This window comes from Pipistrellus kuhlii, unplaced genomic scaffold, assembly GCF_014108245.1.
Source record: "Pipistrellus kuhlii isolate mPipKuh1 unplaced genomic scaffold, mPipKuh1.p scaffold_m20_p_15, whole genome shotgun sequence".
Taxonomy (NCBI): domain Eukaryota; kingdom Metazoa; phylum Chordata; class Mammalia; order Chiroptera; family Vespertilionidae; genus Pipistrellus; species Pipistrellus kuhlii.
Window position 1 is genome coordinate 41896166 of NW_023425460.1, and position 21370 is coordinate 41917535.

Here is a 21370-nt window from a genome sequence, read left to right on the forward strand (position 1 = left end):
GTACAACTAAGTAAATAGTTAAATAAGGTTAACCAATGAGGTGACTGATGACCTCAACCCGATCAGCACTTTAACTTCAACACAGAGCGCAGCCTGTTCACCTTGACCGCACGTGAGGACCGGGGCCACCAGTGGGCAGGTAGCATTTTAACTTAAACATGTTAATGCGATAAGCACTCCTTCTATTTTCTCTCTGTGTCTACATTTATTATGTAATAGATAACAGATACAAAGCATATACATCACCTGTAAGATACCAACTGTAAGAGAGATGAAAGAAACTAGTCATATCCCATTTTAAGAAATGACAGAGGGGTTGGGAAAGGTCAGTGCATGGAAGAAACTTCCATCCAGCCCTTAAGTGGGGACTGCACGGTGACCCTCCCAGGGTCAGTGATGATAAGGGACGGCCATCCTCCCTCCCCAGCTTAGTTCGGGGCGCATGCAGGAGGCAGCCAATCTATGTGTTTCTCTCTCTCTGAAAATCAATGGAAAAATATCCTTGGGTGAGGATGGAAACAAAAGAAAAGGCAAGAAGAGTCAAAACAGTTACTGCCAGCCGCCTAGCCTAATGCAGCTCACCTCATAGTCACTTCCGACCCTGGAAGCGAGGCTGCTTCTGTGACCTCGCCGTTTTGTCATGTGTGTGATGGACCAGGGAATGGAGCACACATCCTCCTGGTCCTAAGTGTGGATGGCACACCCCAGTGGGCTGAGCACAGACACGGGAGGGAGGACAGCATGAAGCAACAGGGAATCCAGTCCTCAGGATACCCCACGTTGTGGGTTATTAAAAATCACGGACGTTATCGATGCTTCCGTCATTTCCTCTTTAAAGAATGTTTGACTTGGGGAGCTGAACCAAACATGTCAATAACCACAAATGGTCTTGCGTGGGAACCCGTGGGTGCTTTTTAATAAGGGGGGTGAGGAGAGCTCACATCACAGCAGAACAGAACTCGGTTAGGTGCCCGGATGCAGTTAGTGAGCACAGCACACAGCAGCGGCATCCAGTGAGAGAGCATTATTACAGGGGACAACATCACACTTCCATTTCCCGGAGTGAACTGCTAAGGAACCGTAAAAGCCGTCCCTGGAAGAACACGGAGACGGTCAAGCATAACGAACCTACTGGAAGGTCATTGTGCCCAAACCGAGGAAGGTCGCGTCCCCGCCTGCCTACCTCTCCAGGCCTAGGCTTAGCACACGTGCAAAAATCAAGTACAATACAACTACTGCAATTATTCCTATCGTTTTCTCCTGCCCTTAGGTGAACAACACCTGACAGCTACATGCTGAGCTCGGCTAACAAAACGAAACCTTTCACTTCCTTTAATAGCAAAATTACCGTTACTGAATCACTGTCGTCAAAAAAAAATGCATTCAAGTACATGGCCACTTATTTTAAATAAACACCAATTTTGAAACAATCAGCTCTGAAAGGCTGCATACGTGTGTTTTTTTAATCCCTGATTACGTTTCTATTTATTCGCTGCGGTAGACCGAAACATTGTGTTTGTAGAGACTAACTACCACTTAATTTCTTACAAAAACAACAACAAAAAACAACAAACCTGTGTAATGCAGAACAGCAGTAAAGGAAATTGTCTGCCTGTCACATCTCTTCCCTGTACGTAAGATGAAATATGGTACCAGTGCCCCATGAGTACATGAGGAAACATAGTGAACTCACAGCACAGAGCAGGTTTACCATGTTAAGACTCTGTTACATTCTAGGATTGGGCTGTACCTCGATTCTACATTCAGGCCACCAGCGCATTCCCACCAAAGACCTTTGGAGGTTTTGGACTCAATCGTCAGCATGTATTTTCATCCCATACATAACAGCTGCATAATTAACACTGATTCCGGGGCCACCGGTTGGACACCAGCTCCTGAATTTTAAGTTTATCTCAGTACATCCTAGCAAGTGACCTGGATGCCACAGTGCCTAACAATTCTCATGCTACTGCGGACTCTCCATCAAAGAGGACTGGATCCGAAAGAGCAGCTCATTGGAGGGCTTTTGAAATCACCTTACATTGTTCGGTTCTGTTTACCCAATTATCCGCAGCCCTACAAACTTCCAGCGTCACCTTTGAATAGTGGTATGTACATTCACGAAAAGGATAGAAACATCTGCATTTTCTGTAACCTTCTCAAAGAAGTCACATTTCATATAGTAATTAGGAGGGGGGGAAAAAAACACAAAAAACCTTATCCCTATGAATATAAAAAACTACAGAGAATGTGCATTTTGCTAAACCGCTTACTTACTAGCATATTGACAGGCGAACTACTTACAAAAGTGACATCATAGAAGAACCTGTTTTTTGTTTTTGTTTTCTGGATCCAGGGACAAGAACAGAATGTCTCTAGAACTAAACATGTGCTTGTCAAAACGGACTTCTATGCATGTCACCTTCTGGCTCAAGGGATCAGCAGCTGGAGCTGTCCGTGTCTCTCGCTTTCTCAGCGCTGTCTTCTTTGCATTCTGGTTTAGTTTCGCCGTTGTCATCATTCTCGCGTGGAGTTGGATCTTGTTCGGCACCCTGGTCTTTGGTTTGGGGTTCATGTGTGGAAAGAGGATCTAACACTACAACTGGCTCGGCTGGCTTTTCACGGCCACGGTACTGCCTCCTCCATCCGCCGTCACTGGGAGGCCTAGGGGATGAAGAGTTAAACAACAACAAAAGTTAAAAGCGCAGAGAAAAAGACGTTATCTTTTCTACTCCTAAATTCAGATGAACAAACAGACAAAAAAACCCCAAGACATTCTAAGTCTAAGCAACATGCTCATAGTGGTCTTGGAGGTGCCAGCCATTTACAAAAAAACGAAGCTATTAGGGTGCAGATTTAGGAGCACAAAGCCAGAAAGGGGGGTGGGGGAGCCAGAGCAATTAACAGCGGAGGTGTTAAAAAGCCAAGGCACCTACCTGCTTAATTGCAGGCTCTTCTCAGGAAGTACAGAGCTCAGGGGCGTGTGCAGGCACCCCACTGCCTGAGCCAGCCTCCTGCCCGCCTTCAACGAGCCAGTTACCCCCCTGCCTGTGTCCCTGGCACATCTGGCTGCAGATTAGCTCTGGGGAGACTGCGTGGAGTTGGGAAGCACATCTCCCCATGGCTGAGGGGCCGCTGAGACACCAGGAGAGCTCTGCTCAGAAATGGGGGCGAGGGGAGGAAGTAGGGCAGGTGGGAGAAGCCGGGGAGCACGCTCTGATGCTGTACCCATAACCTTTTCGAAAAAGGAGAACCATGTTTGAGAAACCTCTTCTTGGATGGCACATGCAGTTCAGTTTCTCTTCCAGAGGCGCTCCTCTTCTCTTCCGACACAAGAAACGAGGCTTCTCAAGCTGATGGGTGACACTTCCCCGTGGGAAGGGGTGTCCTGATACGCTTTTGCCACGTGTCAGGCAATTAGGGTGTCGGCACCTCCTCCTTCGAGAAGTCATGGTCAGCAGCCACTGCTTGAAGGTCCTGGGCAGCTGACCTGGTTAGTACCTGATGGTTGAGGGGCGTGTAGTCGGCAGGGCAGGGGCTATTCAGACTCATCTGGTCTTCTTGGCAAACGCCAGGATGTTAACCATGAGGCAGCATGCGCCTGCCCACCTCTGCAGAGCAGGACATGGCTGCCCTACCTATTGGCCAGGCTCTGCCCACTCTTCCACCAGCCCCTTGCCTGGAGTCCATTTCTACTATTTCTGATTCCTGGAGCAGGTTGGATCTGCCGGTTAGATACGCTATTACTACTCAATAATGCCTCCCATTGGCTTACTGCAGTTATAATCAAATACTGTGCGATTTGTTGTTTAATGTCTGTCTCTTCAAATACCACGTAAGCATCCCCGAAACAGGAACTCTCCAGCTTTGTTCACAGGTGTACCCCTGCTAGCACCTGGCGCAGACCCCTCTGTGGGATAAGCGAATGAGACAATGCCCATTGCCCGCGTGGGAAAGGCTCACAAAGAATGAATGGGCAGACACCAAGGCTTCGGTGTGAGGAGGTCTGCAGGTCTCTCTCACACCGAAACAACAGAACAAATGATCAGTTACTGAGAGAAAACAGTTTGCAGGATCCAGCCACCAGTCCAAGAATCCTCAACCCAATGACCACGGTTTTATCACTGTCTGGCCAGTGTTATGAGATTTATCCAGATCTTGAAAACCACTCCATCTGGCTATCCGGTTATACTGTGTGACACGCTCATCATGAGTAAGTGACTCCTGCGGAACTCTGTCTTCCTTTGAGGTGGTAAAAGAAAGGAGGGTCAGGAGAGAAAAGCTAGGCTACCATGAGGACCAGCTCCTTTATTTTTGCCTCCATTTGGCAATGCCCTTGCCATTAGAAACACCAAGACACTGCTCACCGACCTCGGCCCAGGATCCACTTTCCAAGATGTCTGCTACTATCCTTTGGGAACCAGAATGGGACAGAGTTTCCGCAATGGTACCGGTTTGACTTTCTCTGAGCCCTCTGAGCCCAGCTAACACCTGTAAGACTTGTATCTATTGGGATGTGGCCAGAGAAGCACAGCCACAATGATGATAGGAGGGATTTATTGCAGGGGATAGACCTCCGGCAGTGGTCTATTTCAGTGTGCTGCCTCTACATCAGATGCTGGGCAGGAAGTCAGCAGTTCTGGCCACTGAAAAGAGAGATGGACGCAAAGAGCAAGAGACTGAAGACAGCACGGCCTGTGGCTCTCACGATCTCTAGTCCTCATGATGCAGACCACCTGCAGGAGAAGCCGGGCCCTTCCTCAGGGAAACGCACATGCACCTGGCCCAGCTGCCGTCACATGCCAGCGAGATGACAACATGCGTGGACTGGAACAGCGTGGACCGTCAGAGCGCTAAAAGCAAGACTCCCGTGTCACCTTGGCACATCTCATGCAAGTTTCTCTCGTGGCCTCGCTGACCTACAAGCAGAAGGGCAAGGGCATTCTGGGAAACCAAGTTCCAGCCTCGCTAAGTTGCTACAGAGCCACACAGCCGGCAGCTCATGTCACCAGGCTGGCGCCACCGTACTGGGTTTGAGCTCACTGCAGGGAAGCCAGGCAGCCGGCTCTGGGCATGCACGGGGGTGTCCATCTCATTCCAGTGAGCAACAATCCATACTGACCTTGACCACTTATGCAGCACGAGTATGGAGGGCCTCAGGCCCAGGTGTGCCTGCGGGTGAAGGGGCGGTGAACGCGTCCTGAAAGAGCCTTCTTCATCGGCTGGAGGCCGAACCCTTCCAGGAAGTGCCCCCAGTGCTTAGCAGCAGCAACAAACGGATGTCGATGGAACTGAAAACTCGGAGACCTGCATGGTCAGGCTGAAGCGTCCTGAAATTGTCTCGGTCCGCAGACTTGGTCCTCTCCCTTGAAGGAGGCTTCTCAACTGCAGAGTAATCTGTCATTCAACCACCTGAAGGCTGCAGGGTGAGGACTCCCTTGTTGATTAGCCCTGGACTAGGCATAGTGGGCGATTTCGCTGAATCTACGCACCGAGAGTCAGAGGGACAAGGTTCTCCAGGTTAATGGGCACTGCCTGGAATCCCAACGCGTTAATACTAGCGAGGACTATGGGGGTCACCGAGTCCCATCTGCCCTTGGACAGATGGGGAAAATGACGTTTGCAGAGGGGAAGCGCCTGCTCTAACATCATGAAGCTGAGCGGCCGCAGAGCCAGAGTGAGAATCAGAGGCTCTGTCTCCAGGCTCCTGCTTCTCCCGGCACCACACGGGTTCCCCAAGGCACCCCTCCTAGGGGAAGAATGACACCGCAGGCTCTCTGGCCTGCTTACGGGTGTCTTCCTGCAACCCTGTTTGCAGCGGCATCTTTCAGATACGTAAACGTAACGTCCATCCCTTCAAGCTGTCCATGTGGGTTTTGTATTATATGTGGGGGTGCGACTCGTGGTTCCTCCTCGTTTGCCATGGGGTCCATGCCTGGTTCCCCTGGGGAGCTGCCCAGGGCTCCTTTGGCAACGAGGGCCCTTCCCCCTAGGCTACACTCCAGCCCCATCCCCACCGGAAGCGCGAGAGAACCCGGTCAGTGATGGTTCCCAGAACCGAGGCTCGTGTTCCAGGCAACTATCCTGGCGGCTTTCAAAAGGCTGAACTGGAGCTGCTCCCCCAGGTGACAATCCCAGGCCCTCCAAAGCAACCATCCAGCAGGAACCGCAAGATGCTGTTATTATTCTGTTCCACTTTCCTACTTTCATTCCCTGGCTCAGGGCGATGACCACACATGAGGAATTAAAAGTCAGTCCTCACGAAAGGTATGGGAGACCTCCTGTATCCCGGAAGATCACCAAGACAACTTGAATGTCTATCACAGGTGAGAGGAAGCAAGACTAAAAGCATGGGATCCCTTTTTCCTTGTCAAATGAAGACCCCCAAAGAAGGCAGTAAAGGGATCTGTCCACTTGTTAACGGCAGACAACGGGACTGAAATTGTGGAATCTTGATTTCTTGCCTTTTCTTCTTCTTCTCCTTCTCCTTCTTCTTCTTCTCCTCACCACAACATGCCAGTAAGTCATTTACGATCCCCTCCAATAGGTATTTTCACGGGTCATTTTAGATCATTTGCTCAAGGGCTATTTCAAGACAAAAAGCAAAACAAAACCTAGGAGACAATACACCAGTCTATGCCACCCTACAGAGCCAGATGCCAGGCACAACTGCAAACACTGCTCAGTGTGGACACAGCCTGTGCCAGCCGCTGTCACCTGCAAGGTCTGCCTGTTCGGCGGGAGGGCAGATGCCCGCCCAGAGCTGATGCTGGACTTCCAAGCGTGGCAGCGTTCTCTCGTCTAACACTTACTTTTCATCATTTAAAATTGCAGCTCTTTTCCCCTCACATGGAAGCTGACCCGGATGGGCCGAACTAATTTGTTCTCGGAGCTGAAATGGGGTTTTAAAAAGTACACCAAGCTAAAAGAAACGGTCTCCATTCCACCTGCGTGACAGTTAGAAGTATTAGAATTGGTAGTAATATATAGGAAGTGTCATTTTATGTTTAAAAGTCTATTTGGGGAGCCCTAACCGGTTTGGCTCAGTGGATAGACCTGTGGTTCTCAACCTTTCTAATGCCACAACCTTTTAATACAGTTCCTCATGTGGCGGTGACCCTCAACCATAAAATTATTTTCGTTGCTACTTCATAGCTGTAATTTTGCTACTGTTAATGAATTGTAATGTAAATATCTGTTTTCTGATGGTCTTAGGTGGCCCTGCTAGCGGCTGTCAACCTGTGTACACTGTAGATATTTACAGGTTGAGAACCACTGGGATAGAGTGTCGGCCTGCAGACTCAAGGGTCCCAGGTTCGATTCCGGTCAAGGGCATGTACCTTGGTTGCAGGCACATCCCCAGGAAGCAGTGTGCAGGAGGCAGCTGATCGATGTTTCTCTCTCATCGATATTTCCAACTCTCCCTCTTTCTTCTTCTCTGCAAGAAATCAACAAAATATATATATATTTTTTAAAAGTCTATTTGGGGAAATTGAGGACAAGTGTATTAAAATCTCCAGAAAAGCAGGTGCCTGGAAGGCCCGAGAGTCATGTCACAGCCCTTCACCATCGTTGTCATGTGGGAAGGGGTAGGGATGGGGGGAAGTCAGACTTCTTATTTTTACCCAACGGGGACTTAGGAAACTGACGTCCTCTCTGGAGTTTCCCCAGGGAACTACTTTATAAAGACAGATTTAAAATCTGGCCGTTTCTCTGTCCTTGAAGGTGGTAAATATGATTGCGGCTTTATCCGTTTTTCCTCGTAAATGAAACGGAGTTCAGACCGTCCGGCTGTGCGTCATTTGTTGGACGGCTGCCACCGGCTAATGCAGACGTCCCACTGGGAGCCTGGGGAAGAACTAGCCTCTGATTCACCAGATTGTGTTAAATAGTCCAGCTGTTGCGATTTGAAAGATAGTTACCTCCGAAGTGAAATAGAAATGAACTTGGCATTTATGCCGCAAACCATTTTTTAGACTGTTTTGGCAATCAGCTTTTCAGGGGGAGCTTTTTATAAAATAACTCTCGCCGCCGCTTTAAAAGTTTCATTCACTGTAATGCTCAAAATGTCCCACCTTTATATTATCAGTAAAATTAAGCCCGAGCGATATATAGCATTTGCATGAAATAAGCATTTCCCCCTTCATTTCATGAGCTTTGATTGCGCTCAATTGAGCTCCGAACCGCGCCGATTAGGGCTCTTTGGGGCATTAGTTAATTGGAATTGCAGGCCGAAATGTTAGCTAGAATTTTGTTGAACATAATTGGGACGTGGAAAGTTGATTCTGAAAGGAATTTCATTGAATGCAAACAATGATGTGCTTTTGAAAAATTAGAATGCTGCCTTTTCCTCGCTCAGGAGAGTCGAGTCCTTCGTGAAGTTCAGCTGTGGCAGGACCCTTCCAGATTGTTCCGATTCTTCTGGTAGAGGTGTGGTTTGGAGTCAGGTCTTCCCTTTTATCAGCAAGTGCCCCTTCATCCTCCTTCCCCATCCCCCCCACCCCTAACATCCCATCCGTGCCACCTGCAGCTGAGAAACGGGCTGCTTTCTAAAAGGCACCCACGTGTGCCTGGGCATCAGGCTCCAGAGGGTGGGATCCGGGTGCTGCCTCCTGGCTTTGGTGTTGCCCTTTGGTGCAGGCGTCTCCATCAGGCGGCCTTGCAGGCCGGGGCATGCCATGAAGAATAGCCCCAGTTCCTAACTCCTCCAGTGCAGCATTCGGCAGACTCCTTAGTCAACAGAGCCAAATAGCAACAGCACGACGACTGAAATCTCTTTGGAGAGCCAAATTTTTTAAACTTAAACCTCTTCTAACGCCACTTCTTCAACATAGACTCGCCCAGGCCGTGGTATTGTGTGGAAGAGCCTCACTCCAGGGGCCAAAGAGCCGCATGTGGCTCGCGAGCCATGCGACCACGGCTCTAGTGGAAGGTGGACTGTGGGTACGTACACGTCCCCAGATACACTGGCCCACGGCGGCACGGGAAACTGGATGGTTCTCGCCAAAACCAACCTTGACAAAGCAGGAACTAAGATTAAGTTTAGGTCCAACGTTCTGAAATGTCTCACACATTTCGGGGGGCTATCTTCAAAGCTTTTTGTAATTTTGCACCATGTGAAGTGACCGTGACTATTAAAAGGGAACGTTATTTAAACAATATTTTAAGAGACTTAACGTCTTCCACAAAATTACCACATATAATACTGGCCCCTCAAGAGAGGGGCCTTGCGCCTAAGCACTGGCCATTTCAATCCTAGATTTTTCAGAACTATATTTTTAAATTTGTGAAGATTCCTTTTAAATGTACTGAATCATATACTTTAAGTTCTCTTTGAAGATGGGAAGTCACAAAGGATCCTGTGTGCCTCTTTTCATAGAGTCGTGTGGCAAAGCCAGGTTTCAGATGAGCTGTGCCTGGCAGGTTTGAGAAGAGAGGCCAATTTGTCCTTACGTATGAAATGGCATTGACGCTTTTGCCAGCTGCTTCTATTTGAAGAAATTAAACACCCAGCTATACACAGAAAAAAGGAAACCCAAACACTACAGAGGCCACTGAAAGATGTTTTTAAAAAACACACAGAGCTCCAGAAGGTTCTCTAGGCAGAAGTGATGTATTTTATGCTAAGTCCTTTAGCACCACAGGTATTTGCAGCAACCGGAGGCAAATGCTAGACGGCAATTAATTCTCTGGGAGAACCGAGAATCACCCGGCAGCACTGTTAACGGTCGTTGTGAGATTTACTCAGCAGAATGTGAACATGAGGGGAAGGAGCTGCTGTCTGTACAGCCTCTCAGAACACGTGTGAGACAAAACTGCCCAGCGGACCTTCTGGCCAGTCCGCAGGGTACCTCCTCGAGGGGAGGAGAAAGGAAGAAAGGAGTAAGTGAGGGGATCTTGGCTTCCAGAACATCCAGTTGTCTGCTAATTTTGTTGTTAAAAGTTAATGGCCCGTGGGCAGGCGCACGGGGAGCAGCTTTGTGGCCGAGTGTTGCCATGCGGGGCTGTTTCCGGCAGCGTCTGGCCACAATCGGGCGGTACTGAGATTACAGCCGAGAGCAGACAAAATCCTTTAATTGTGTAAGAGCATCAGATGCAGCAGTAACTTCCATGCTGTCCATTCGGCCAGTGAGTAGTCTCTTCTCAGAAAACAAATGTCTGTTAAGCACAGGGGAGGGGCCCTCCATTCTCCCCCCACACCACGCTCAGCACACCCACCCGCACCCACAGGCACAGGGGAGAAGAGAAGAAGGGCAGAGATGAGGGACTGGTGGGGGTGGGAGGAAGGAAAGAAAACGCGCCCTTTCCGCCTCAGGGGCTAAAAGAACCCTTCTAGTTTCCATTTACTGAACCAAATTTCCCTTAAGGAACAGTTGCATGGCCAACTAAATTAATTCCTAGCGGAGACCACTATTTGAGAGAAGACTTTAAGCTAAGTTTCCCTAAAGGTAAGTTAGGCGTCTCAATTGCTCTTTGCTGACATATTTCAAAGGCTCGGATCCAAAAAAAACCTAACAAAACAGGGCTTCTCAATTTCATTTTTCTACATTACTTCACCCTGGAGATAATGCAACAAAACTGAAGAGATCAGTTAGAGGTTAAACAACGATCTAACCAATCTTACTTTTAATTCAAAACCCTTTGAAAGGCAATTCCGTGTTTTCCTTCACAGAAATGTATGACTAGCACACTAACCAAGCGACATCTAAAATTTATCTTTTATCATCGACCCTTGGTGTTCAATTAATGGCTCAAAAAAGATGAACTGTTACAAAAACAAATCTGTGTGGGGCCAAATGTCACATGTATTTAGAGATACCAGAGCTAGAAATTAAATGCAAATTAAAATGGTTTCATTGGAAATAAATTTTTTTTTTACTGAATTCGTGTAATTGCTACATGGGTTTTTGTTTCTTAAATTCTTCCATGGCACTATGTGACCTGCTTTGACTTCCCAAACAAAACAGGCGAGGTGGCTGCCTCTCTGGTGGTTAAAAAGGAAATTGAAAAGAGCTTGATAGAGATTAGAGTTTTGGGGAGATCTGGGATGGAAGAGCAGCATGATGAACTAGAGAAGCATTAACTAGAAGAGTCTCTGGCAATCGTGGCTGAAAAGCATCTTCGAGAATGACCAAGTGCTGAGAACACATTTATGGAATCACTCAAATCACACTAAGTACAATGCAACCCGAGTTCACTTTCAAACGGATTCTCGCCTTTGGAGCAAAGTCTTATGGAGGTGCTGTAACTAGATGAAATGAAAAGCCATCTTTGAGGATGGCCGCTTATTTAGTTGTTACTATCAGGAGGATAGTCACCTTCCTGAATATCATCAGTAGAGAAAGAGAACATGGATGAATGAAGCTCAGTATGGACCAGTAGGGCCACATCTAGATGTTGAGATGAAAAAGCAAGGTGGCAAGAATACAAGATATTCTTGGATCTCTGCCTGATTGTGATGCAAAGCTCTGCTACAATCTGCTCTCTCTCCATCCTGAAAGCCTTTTGTCCTACTTCTGTTATAACAGAGATGTCCCAAAGCATGATGACCCATGACACTAAGCTCAAACTGGATCAAAGATGGAGCTATCTTGTCCAGCTGGTTTGGTTCAGTGGATAGAGCATTTGCCTATGGACTTAAGGGTCCTGGGCTCAATTCTAGCCAAGGGCACATGCAGGAAGATTGAGGGGCCATGCAGGAAGCAGCCAATCGGTGATTCTCTCTCATTACAGATGTTTCTCTCTCCCTCCCTTTCACTTTCTCTCTGAAAACAATATATATAAAGATGGAGCTATCTCAAAAAGGTACAGCAGAAAGTGGACACAACAATAAAACACCTTGCTTAGGTGATAAAAATGTTAATTTTAATCCTTGCAATTAAGTATGACTTGCCTTCTCACAAGTACATAGGAAATAGATCCATATACTACACGTATCTCTAGCTCTACAATTTACCAGGCAGGAATTATTCAATTATTTGGAATACACAAATAAGAATTTATTAAAATAAAAAAGTTTTAAGGAATAGCTGATGTTATTTAATTTTCTGGTTAAGTGAAGTTCTTATGCAGAAAATATCTTTGGTTCTACTCTTACTTTACAACCTTTCTTAGATTAGAAACTTTGTCTACTCGAGGCTAATCAAGTGAGCATACCTGAATCTTCTATAACTGATGGTCACTGATAACTTTATCTTGTGTAAGTGCAAAGATGCAGAAGTTATGCAAGACTGAGCTGGAGGTAAATGACTCCTGGGCACTTAAAATATGTTTAAAAGACCAGGTAAGCCAACCAAACAATAAAAATCTCTAATATTTGGCTTATGAATATGTGTAAGTGTTGAATAATGGGGGACTGCTAGTTAATTGAGTACTTTAATCGAAACTCTACTATTTTGTTGATACTAATAGTATCTCCTGAGAGCCTACCACAAGGCAGGAATTTTTCCAGGTGTTTGAGATACACCTGAGAACAAAACAGACAAAAAATTTCCTACCCTCATATAGCTTCCGTTCGAGCAGGGGAAGAGAGAAAATAAGCATTAAATATAATATATAAAGCTCAGAGTAGATTAGAAGATAACTATTGTGAGAAAATGGAGCAGGTAAAGAAGGAATCAAAGTTTAGAGGAAGATAAGTTATTTTAAGTAGGCTGGTCAGGGTAGGCCTCATTGAAAAGGTGACACTGAGCGAAGAAATGATGAAGCTGAGATAGTAGGTCACAAAACTGCTGAGGAAAGGGCGCTCTGGGCAGAGTGGGCAGCAAAAGCAAAGGGCAGGGGTAGATGCCTGGCCAGAGAGGCCAAAGTGGAGGCAAGAGGGGAGGGAGCAAGTGCAAGGGACTGGTGTGTGTGTGAGTGCTCCAGGCTACTGTCATCAATCTCCTCCCTTGACCTTGATTCCCTGTCAAGAGCCGACAGTGCCACTCCACAGGCCAACAAAAAGATGCAATTACCGGAGTGCAAAGCTGGTCTTGAAAAGCCAGGGAAACATCGCACTTCTGACTGCTGTTCCAGCTTCAAAGTGCTTTGACAATTCAGGTCTCTGATATGAGGTAAGACGGCCTCTACCTTGTGGTTTGCATAACAGAGTGAAGCTAGCAAGTCACAGGACGCCAGGAAGAGTCCTGCGAAGAACCTTTCTCCTTCCTGGCAGTGAGACTAGTTTCCAGGAGTCCTGACCAATCATGCGAATGTTCACTTGTCAAGCTGATCTGTAACTACATTAAGTCCACGTTCTGGTCCTCATGACAGAGCTGGGGTTTAAGCATGAATGAAGCATGCCCATCCGGGAAGGGAATGATTGCCACACACACACACAAAATACTTGGATTCCTTTGGAGAGTCTAATTGTACGGAAGCCGATTTTTCAGAAAGGAGCTCTTCTGGGCTAAATGACTTTCTTCTATAGAAATACATGGCATTCGCATTTCAGCTAAAGGACCTCAAGAACGGAATAATCAAGCGTTCGGGTGCGAAGTTTAAAAGTTAATACAGCAGCCCCGAGGGTTTGTATTAGCGCTTTAAGTACATAAATTAAATTGAAATGTGTCTCTCGAGCAGCCATTGAACAAGCTAGATGAGAAATAAATTGAGCGTCACACAGGCCTTTATGGCATCTAACAACTGTGTCTGTCAACATGCGGATCCTTTTCACTGTCAATTCGACACGTTTTCGCAGACCTTGGGCCTGCAATTATTTCATTTCCTTTCTTGAGAATGTAATTTCCACTTACTTTGGGAGAATAAAAGGCAGACAAAAGGAAGAAGGAGTCGAAGTCTTTTCTGATTAAGATTATCTGTGTAAAATGGTAAAGGGAAAAAAAAAATCTATACACACACACCCCCACATACACACACACTCTGAAGCATTTCTCAGAAATGAACTTGTCTCAGCCAAATTGCTTTTGTGTCTGCATACTGGTTCAAATGTAGCCGGAGTGCTGATGTCAAATTAGGTGTTAAACGAATTTAACAGGAAAAGATGAAGAATGCATATAGATCATCTTTCTTAGAGCCGTTCAAATGACTGCAGTCAAAAGAAAGGCAATGCAGGGCTGCAGGAGAAAATGTACTCCGCAACACAATGAAATTAGATAAAACCGTAAATCAGCAAAGAAGGCCATTCATTCCAAAAGAGAAGCTGGCGGGGGGCTGGGGTGGGGAAGGTTAATAATACCAATGAGAAATGCAAGAATGGAAGAAAATGCCAATTGGCAAAAAAAGAGACCTAAATTGAATTTCAAGTTCATTTGTCCAGGCTTCTTCACCTTTTAAACTAAGACAGGTAGAGGCACAAAAAAGGAGCTCTTTTCTCTCCCAACGGAGCAGGAAATCGGAGGTTTAATGAACCGCGATTATAATTACAATCGGCTGATCTGATTTCTCTCACCTCTTCCTTTTCTTCAGGTGACAGACCCCCTGACATCCTGAGAAGGAAAGCAAACCTAGACTGATTTCAGAAAAGAGTCTACCGCTGTTTCAAAACAAACCGATGGATCCACCAGGTCTGCCGGAAACACAGCCCAGGGCAGGCTAAACTCGACGAGGGAGGGTCCCTGTCAAGCAACTCCGTACAGATAACTGTTGACGGGGTATGTTGTCATCCTCGGGGTAGAGAAACAGGAAAGCACATCTTTACGGGAGGACCAGAAAATGAGGCTTCAAAGGAGGTTGGAAGACCAAGTTCTTCTGCAAGATCTAGCATCTTCTTCAGCTCCTCGTGAACCGTGAAGAGGGATGATGGAGGCATCCAACCCTGAAAGAATGCCTCCATGTCTTTGGATGCTGAATAACGGATCACCCCACTCACCCCTCTGGGAGGAGCCTGATGAGCAAACCAGTGTAGGGGCAGGGATTCTCTTCACACGTGTCTGCTCTGGATAAGAATAATAAGACCTCTACGCTAGGAGCCCATGGGCTCATCAAAAGCGGAAGTAGAGTAGGTACTGGCTCTCTAGAGAGTAAGGAAGCAAAGCAGCACACGAGTTAGTTATCACAGACGTAGTTACCTGCACGTGAGGTAGTAAAGAGCGGCAGCATTACTTACTGAAACGTAACCTTGGGACTCACGCCTCCTTCCAATTTACACGGCCCGTCACCTGGCTCAGGTGCTGGGCTGTTGAATTCTGCCTCCGGAGTGTTCTTGGCCAAGGCCGTGTTTGCTACACGGGATGCAGAACCCAACACGGGCATGGATTTGGACTCTGAGGTGGCTAATATCCTGGTTGGACCTTAAAAACCAAACATATACCCCCAGTTTAATCATTCTGTGCGATGGTGATGAATACGGCACCGAAAACAGATTAGCTGCAAAGCCCTCAGGAAGGGAAAAGGCCATGTGTGGGTAAGGTTTCCAGAGCTGGCAAAAAATGGTTTCCCGGGCAACGGGGCACAGGCCTTTAAGAAACCACAGAACCCCAGGCCATGGCTCCCTCCCTGACCGGAGTCCTTAAAAATACTCAACATGTGGAAACTCTTTCCTCCTCAGAGGATGGCTTTCTGGCAGCCCTCCTTGAACTATGTGGCCTCTCAAGAGTTAATTCTTCCCCAAACTCAGCTCTGCGTGTTGAACACAAAGCAGACCGATGTCAGAAGGATCTTTCTCAGAGGCCCACGGAAGGCATCCTGAGCATCCAACAGCTTTTATGAACATCTTCATTTTAATGTGAGTGAGAAGTAAGCGGACTTATTTCCTGTTCCTGTACACACACGGGATTATAAAAATTAAGGGGCAAAGAGCTTGGCTGGTTAGCTTTTAGGCTTTTCTGCTCTCTGGAACAGGAGAGAAGACACTCTCACGGGGCTTGCTATGGAAATTTTTGGCATATCAACCTAAACATTCTGGGCACCGAAGCTATGCTCCATCATGACTTATTTCCTGTCTTTAGTTCGAAAGATACTGTCCTAGGCAGTTTCTTTTCAAAGCAAGATTCTAGTATTTTTTTTTTCTTTTCTTTCTTGAAACTGCAAAAGAAATCCTTTGAAAACAAAGATATTGGAGATACTGAATATTCTGGTTAAAAAGGCCTTTCCCTCCCTCCTGTCTTAAGCCCCATGTTGCATGGGGATGTGGGAGCAAAGAGGGGAGGGCAGGAAGATCCAGAAAGTTCTTGAAAATACAAACATGAAGCTGGATTCGAGAATGGCTTCTGAGCGGCTCTAGTTTGCTCTTGGATAATTGTTGGCTGCAGCACCGATAGCTTTAAACAATCTGTCCTTGTTGGAAAGCAAGATCTGTTTCTGAATGCCCCAATGCCTACAGCTTGTTCTGCGGCTGAAGCCAATTAAAAAGGAGGGAGAGTGGGTGAGCTGAGCCGGAGCTCTTATTTTTCCTACTAAAAGGAATAAAGACAAATGCTTAATGTGTAAGATTATTATTATTATCACCACATCGTGTTTAAGCTGCCCAGTGTTTCCCAAGAGGCACTCATTGCCCTTTGAAATATCAGTTGGTTGGGTCGTAAGTCTAGGTAAGACAAGGGAGTACCTCAATATAAGGGTCAAAAGAAAAATCCTAGGCCCAGCCAGCATGGCTAGGTGGTTGAGCATGGATCGACCTATGAATCAGGGGGTCACAGTTTGATTCCTGGTCCAGGCACATGCCCGGGTTGTGGGCTCCATCCCCAGTAGGGGGTGTGCAGGAGGCAGTTGGTCAATGTTTCTCTCTACTCGATGTTTTTATCTCTCTCTTCTTTTCTCTGAAATCAATTTAAAAAATCTTTTTATTTTTTCAAAGACAATTTCTAAAGAAAAAGGTGCTTCACTGGCCCTTGGGATCCAAGTTCTGCAAACCTCAGGCGACCTCTGCTTCTCTTGTGATGACTCCTTTCTCCGCTGTGTGACCTCACATTTAGCTCTCCTTTAGCTTCTGTGCGTGGAGGGAAAAAATCCCGGAGATTAAGTGTACCTGAGGCACACACCTATCAAACTCATCCTCTGTAACTTGCTCCCACCATGCATCTGGGCTGATGTAGCTTACTAACCCACTCCTCTCCTCTCTGTTCGGGAATTTTCCCTTGTCATTTCATGGTCTTTATTAAAAGATTTACAGGCTAAATACTTCTTCCAGTTTGATGCTAGGATAACATCTGTACCATCTTTTTAAAAAAAGGTATTTTACTAGATTATAGAGTTTGTATGCTTGTTTCTTTCCTCTTCTCCCCTCTTCCCCTTTGACTACTAGGGAGTTCAAAAGAAAATTTCTGCTAAATTACAAGTCACTCCCCTCAGTATGTGTATATATCTTATCCTACCTTTCCTCAAATTACACACTGAATATTTGTTGTATATGGGAAATAACCAATTAAAAAAGAGTCTCACCATGCCTATAAAACATGTTCCTACTTTCCTCCAAATTTTCAAATATTCAAATTTCCAAAGTGACTAAAATGAAAATACTTCCTGGCGCCTCCCACTGAAAAACTAACTCTGAAGCACTGAGTGCTTCATGTTCGACCAACTTCATGAGTGAGGTGAGGAACATTTCTGGAGGACCAACAAGGTCAGTGGCAAAATATAAAACGTAAATGGCAGAGCGCGAAAATGTCATCCGAAAAGTCCCACCAATCAAGGTGGCTACCCGAGTGCTCTGAGGATGAAATACTGGAAAAGTCACAGCTCGGATTAAACCACAAAATGAATGATTCATACGGAGGCTGCTACATGCTTGTAAACCAATCTTAAGGAGGAAAAAAAAAAAAAATCTCTTATGGCAGCCTTTAACTTTTCTGAGAGGTGGCTGCTTGTGGGGGCCGGATAATGGGGGTAACAGCAAAATTTCCAGACCAAACAAAAAAACTGATTTTTTTTTTTTTAATGAGGAAACAAAGGCTTCATCTTTTTATAGTAATGGTTTGGCTAGTATGGTAGTATGCTGCTTCCAGTTTAAGAAACCAATTTACTCAATTGTTTGAGAAAGTCCCTAGGTGAGAACCAGAGCCTGCTTATCAAAAACCCAAATCCTTATAGCCCAGCAACTTAAACTTGAAGGAAATGCAAATTAATCTGTTATATCCGGCTAAGCTAACGGGAGTTCACAGGACTAAGTATAAATGATTCAGACTATTAGCTCGAGTTGCTGATTAATTTTACTTTAGCTTTTCAAAGCCAGCCTCGTGGCCTCAAGGAAAAAAAAAAAAAAAAAAAAAAACTCATAAAGGTTTCTGCTAATTCCCACGATCAATTGACAGAAAAAAATAAAAACAAAGACACATCACAGGGGACAACCAATTGCTGTGTCTCTCTCGCATCACTGTTTCTCTGTCTCTCCCTCTCCTTCTCACTAAAAATCAATGGAAAAATATCCTTGCGTGAGGATTAACAACAACAACAAAAAAGTTCTGGATATTGGTTGTACAACAATGTGAATACAGTTAACACTACTGAACTGTACATTTAAAATGGTTAAGATGATATTTTATGTTTTGTGTATTTTATCACAATTTAAAAAAACTAAAAAATGTAAAAATAAAATAAAATAAAATAAAAAAATAAAGATATACCAAGTTAGTTAGGGAACAGATTTTGATGTCCAATACACGGGTAGCATGACACAAATGCAAATTGCGAACTCAAGACTTGCTCAGATGGTCATCGTTGGTGACAGAGCTAGAATTTCTCATCACTTGGCTCACAAGAAACACTAAACTAAATGGCTGTGAAGAACAAAGACAATTTCTCTACAATTATAACTGATGTGTAATTACTACTATGATTACTGATTATTGTGAGCTGACTCTGCTAGGCACAGTGGTGAAGCACTTTTCATATACTGACTGCCTTGATCCTTAGAATAATCCTATGAGATAGTGCTTTTATTCATCTTATTTTATAGATGAAGAAACTGAGGCCCAGAGAGATTGGGTAATTTGGGTAAGAGCAAGCAGCTAGTAAATGGCAGAGCTAGGATTTGAACTCACACTGTCTTGGTTCCAGAGCCTATACTCAATGCTACACTGTTGCCAAAGCCCATTCTGAATGTCTTTGCACAAGGTCATCATGCAGTAAGTAAACCAGATCTATAAAAGCCTGATTACCTACTGTTAGGTCTGATCAAATAATTGAATCGATACGATACGCCCTCCCCTAGGAACTGACCTTTAGACCACTTTACAACCAACATTCCCTTTCGCTTAGACCACATTCTACTTGCTAAGACCATTATCCTTCCCCTCCAGACCTTCCCAGGATCCAGACCCGCCCAGAGAATTCCCCGCCCAGAGAAAACCCACCTACAGTCCTTTAAAATCTCTGACTCCCATTCCTCGGAGCTGATACCATCCTGGTCTCAGCCCTGCTGCTAGCAGATGGAACAATACGTTTATAATTCTTCACCCCTTTTGGCCTCATGCATTCCTCCTAAGGTGACCCTAACATTTGGTGTCGAAACCCGGAATGGTGTGTGGACTTTGAAGCAGCTACTGTACATTGTGGTCACGCTGAAGGCAATGTTGGCTGTGAAGTGGCCTACAGTTTAGTTCTTAGGGAAGGGGGTATCAATTCAATTATTTGATCAGACCCAACACCTACAACTACATAAGTAACATGCCAATAAATATAAATAATATAAGCATTCTTATGAGGGATCCAGAAGTGCCTTTCACCAGCCAATACTTCTCACTCACATTAAAAATATTTAATAATAGAGGGATCTGTAAAAATATGTAATAATAATTTTAAGAAGATAATTTCACGTCAGAAGGGAACTGAAAGGAAGACGCTGCAGAGAGGAGGAGCTGTGGAGAAATGAAACCAGCTTACTACTGCTCTCTGCTTCTGCCGTCACCTTCCTGCGACGCAGAATCCTCTCTAACTCACTCTCACTGCTCTCAGTGTCAAAGAATTTTAAGCTTCTGGAACTAGTGGATTTGTTAAGTGTCCCCTAAAGTGAAAAACAAACAAACAAACAAAAACAACAACAAAAAGGTTAATAAAAGCTTAATACAACATACAAAAGAATATAAAAATAAAACCACCAAAACATTACCAGAATTTGAATGGAATTAGAAAATAAAATGAACTTTACATACATTTATATTTTCATGGGCATATCTTCAACAACACATAGTGTTGCATCATTTAAGACGACGCTCCTGAGGATGTAAGATGTTAGCTCTCATATCAAAAGAAGGGGACAAAACACCCCTTGATGAACTAACTACACGAGATTCCGTGGCAGGAGGTACCTGCACAGCGATGGCTAAGATGCTGAGGTGTGTCCGTCTGTTGCGTGGAGAAGAGGATGGACATAACGAACTCACCTGAGAAGCATATCTTGATACGGCAGCCACACGCTACAGAACCAAAACCCTGGTGGCCCTAAAAAAACATGTGGCTGGTTCTTCAGAGAATGACCTTGACTGCACGCAATGCTCTCCAATGGCCTGACCCACAGACGGGCTGCGCCGTGGCTTCACTGTGGAGGCATCGTGACTCCAGAATCCTAACAGAGGAGGCAGTGCCCGGGTGGCCTTCAGGCCCAGAGACGGGACCTGAGTGGTAAGAGTCTGTTTTCTGGAGGAAACAAGAGATGCCGTCGAGCTGTGCTCCTGCTGAAAGCAGTAGTGACCGTCAAGACGACAGAGAACAGCTCAGGCAGGGGTCCCCTGCCCTGGCTGCTCCGGTAAGTGTGTTATGGAGGGAGGACTAAGGCTTTCCACCTCCATTCCCCGTCAAGTGTTGGGGCAGGACACTAACTGATGGTTTGATCAGAGCAAACCAGAACCTCAAGTTTGGCGCAACTCGCCTGACCTTGTGCCCAAGTCAGAGGGCAGCTTTTGTCCACCGAGGCTAACCACCAGGCCGGCCTTCTTCACGTCTGAGCTCCCCGCGGGCTTGCTCTTTGTCCCCCGCTAATAACTTCCTGAGGATCCTAAGAATTCTACTCGCTAAACATGGTAACTCTTTAGCCTATAAAAAAAAAAGTTTGTAAAACCAGGCAATTACAAATCTCTTCTGACACGGGCTATGATGCTGTTTTGTGTAGGAAGCACACAGTTACAGAAGAGCAGCCCGTGGTCGGAAGGACCTTGGCAAACAAGATCAGGAGGTTGCGTGCTTCTGCAGGCAGATGCCTAACCAACTGATGTGTGGAGCACTGAGATAAGGCCCCCCTGTTAGCCAAGCATAAATCGACTGTTCCCCCCACCCCACCCCAAACTACATCTTTCTGCTTCCCATTGATTGCAAATATTCATAAAGCACAGTCAAAGGAACACCACATTCCATGTAACACGGTAACAGCTCAGTTTATAACTTACAAATTATTTGCTTTACTTAACAAGATCTGAATCTACTTATCGTAAGGTAGGGTAAACACTGAGGAGGTAAGGAAATCAGAACGAAAGCCCATTTTGACAAATTTTTAAAC

At 45.6% G+C, this 21370-nt stretch overlaps 1 protein-coding gene across 3 annotated transcripts in view; it reads right to left on the reverse strand.

Moving 5' to 3' along the window:
• Nucleotides 1-893: 893 nt before the first annotated feature.
• The window catches only part of SHTN1 (shootin 1), an 85235-nt gene continuing 64758 nt past the window's right edge, over nucleotides 894-21370 (reverse strand). For 2 of the 3 annotated variants that reach the window (XM_036439186.2, XM_036439187.1), the window contains 3 exons: nucleotides 19762-19882; nucleotides 15050-15233; nucleotides 894-2664 (listed from right to left, as the gene is read on the reverse strand). In XM_036439186.2, the coding sequence (XP_036295079.1) occupies nucleotides 2439-2664; nucleotides 15050-15233; nucleotides 19762-19882 (531 nt within the window). In that variant the 3' untranslated portion in view covers nucleotides 894-2438. The remainder of the gene's footprint in view (nucleotides 2665-15049; nucleotides 15234-19761; nucleotides 19883-21370) is intronic. The other variant, XM_045582138.1, reaches the window with a different exon arrangement.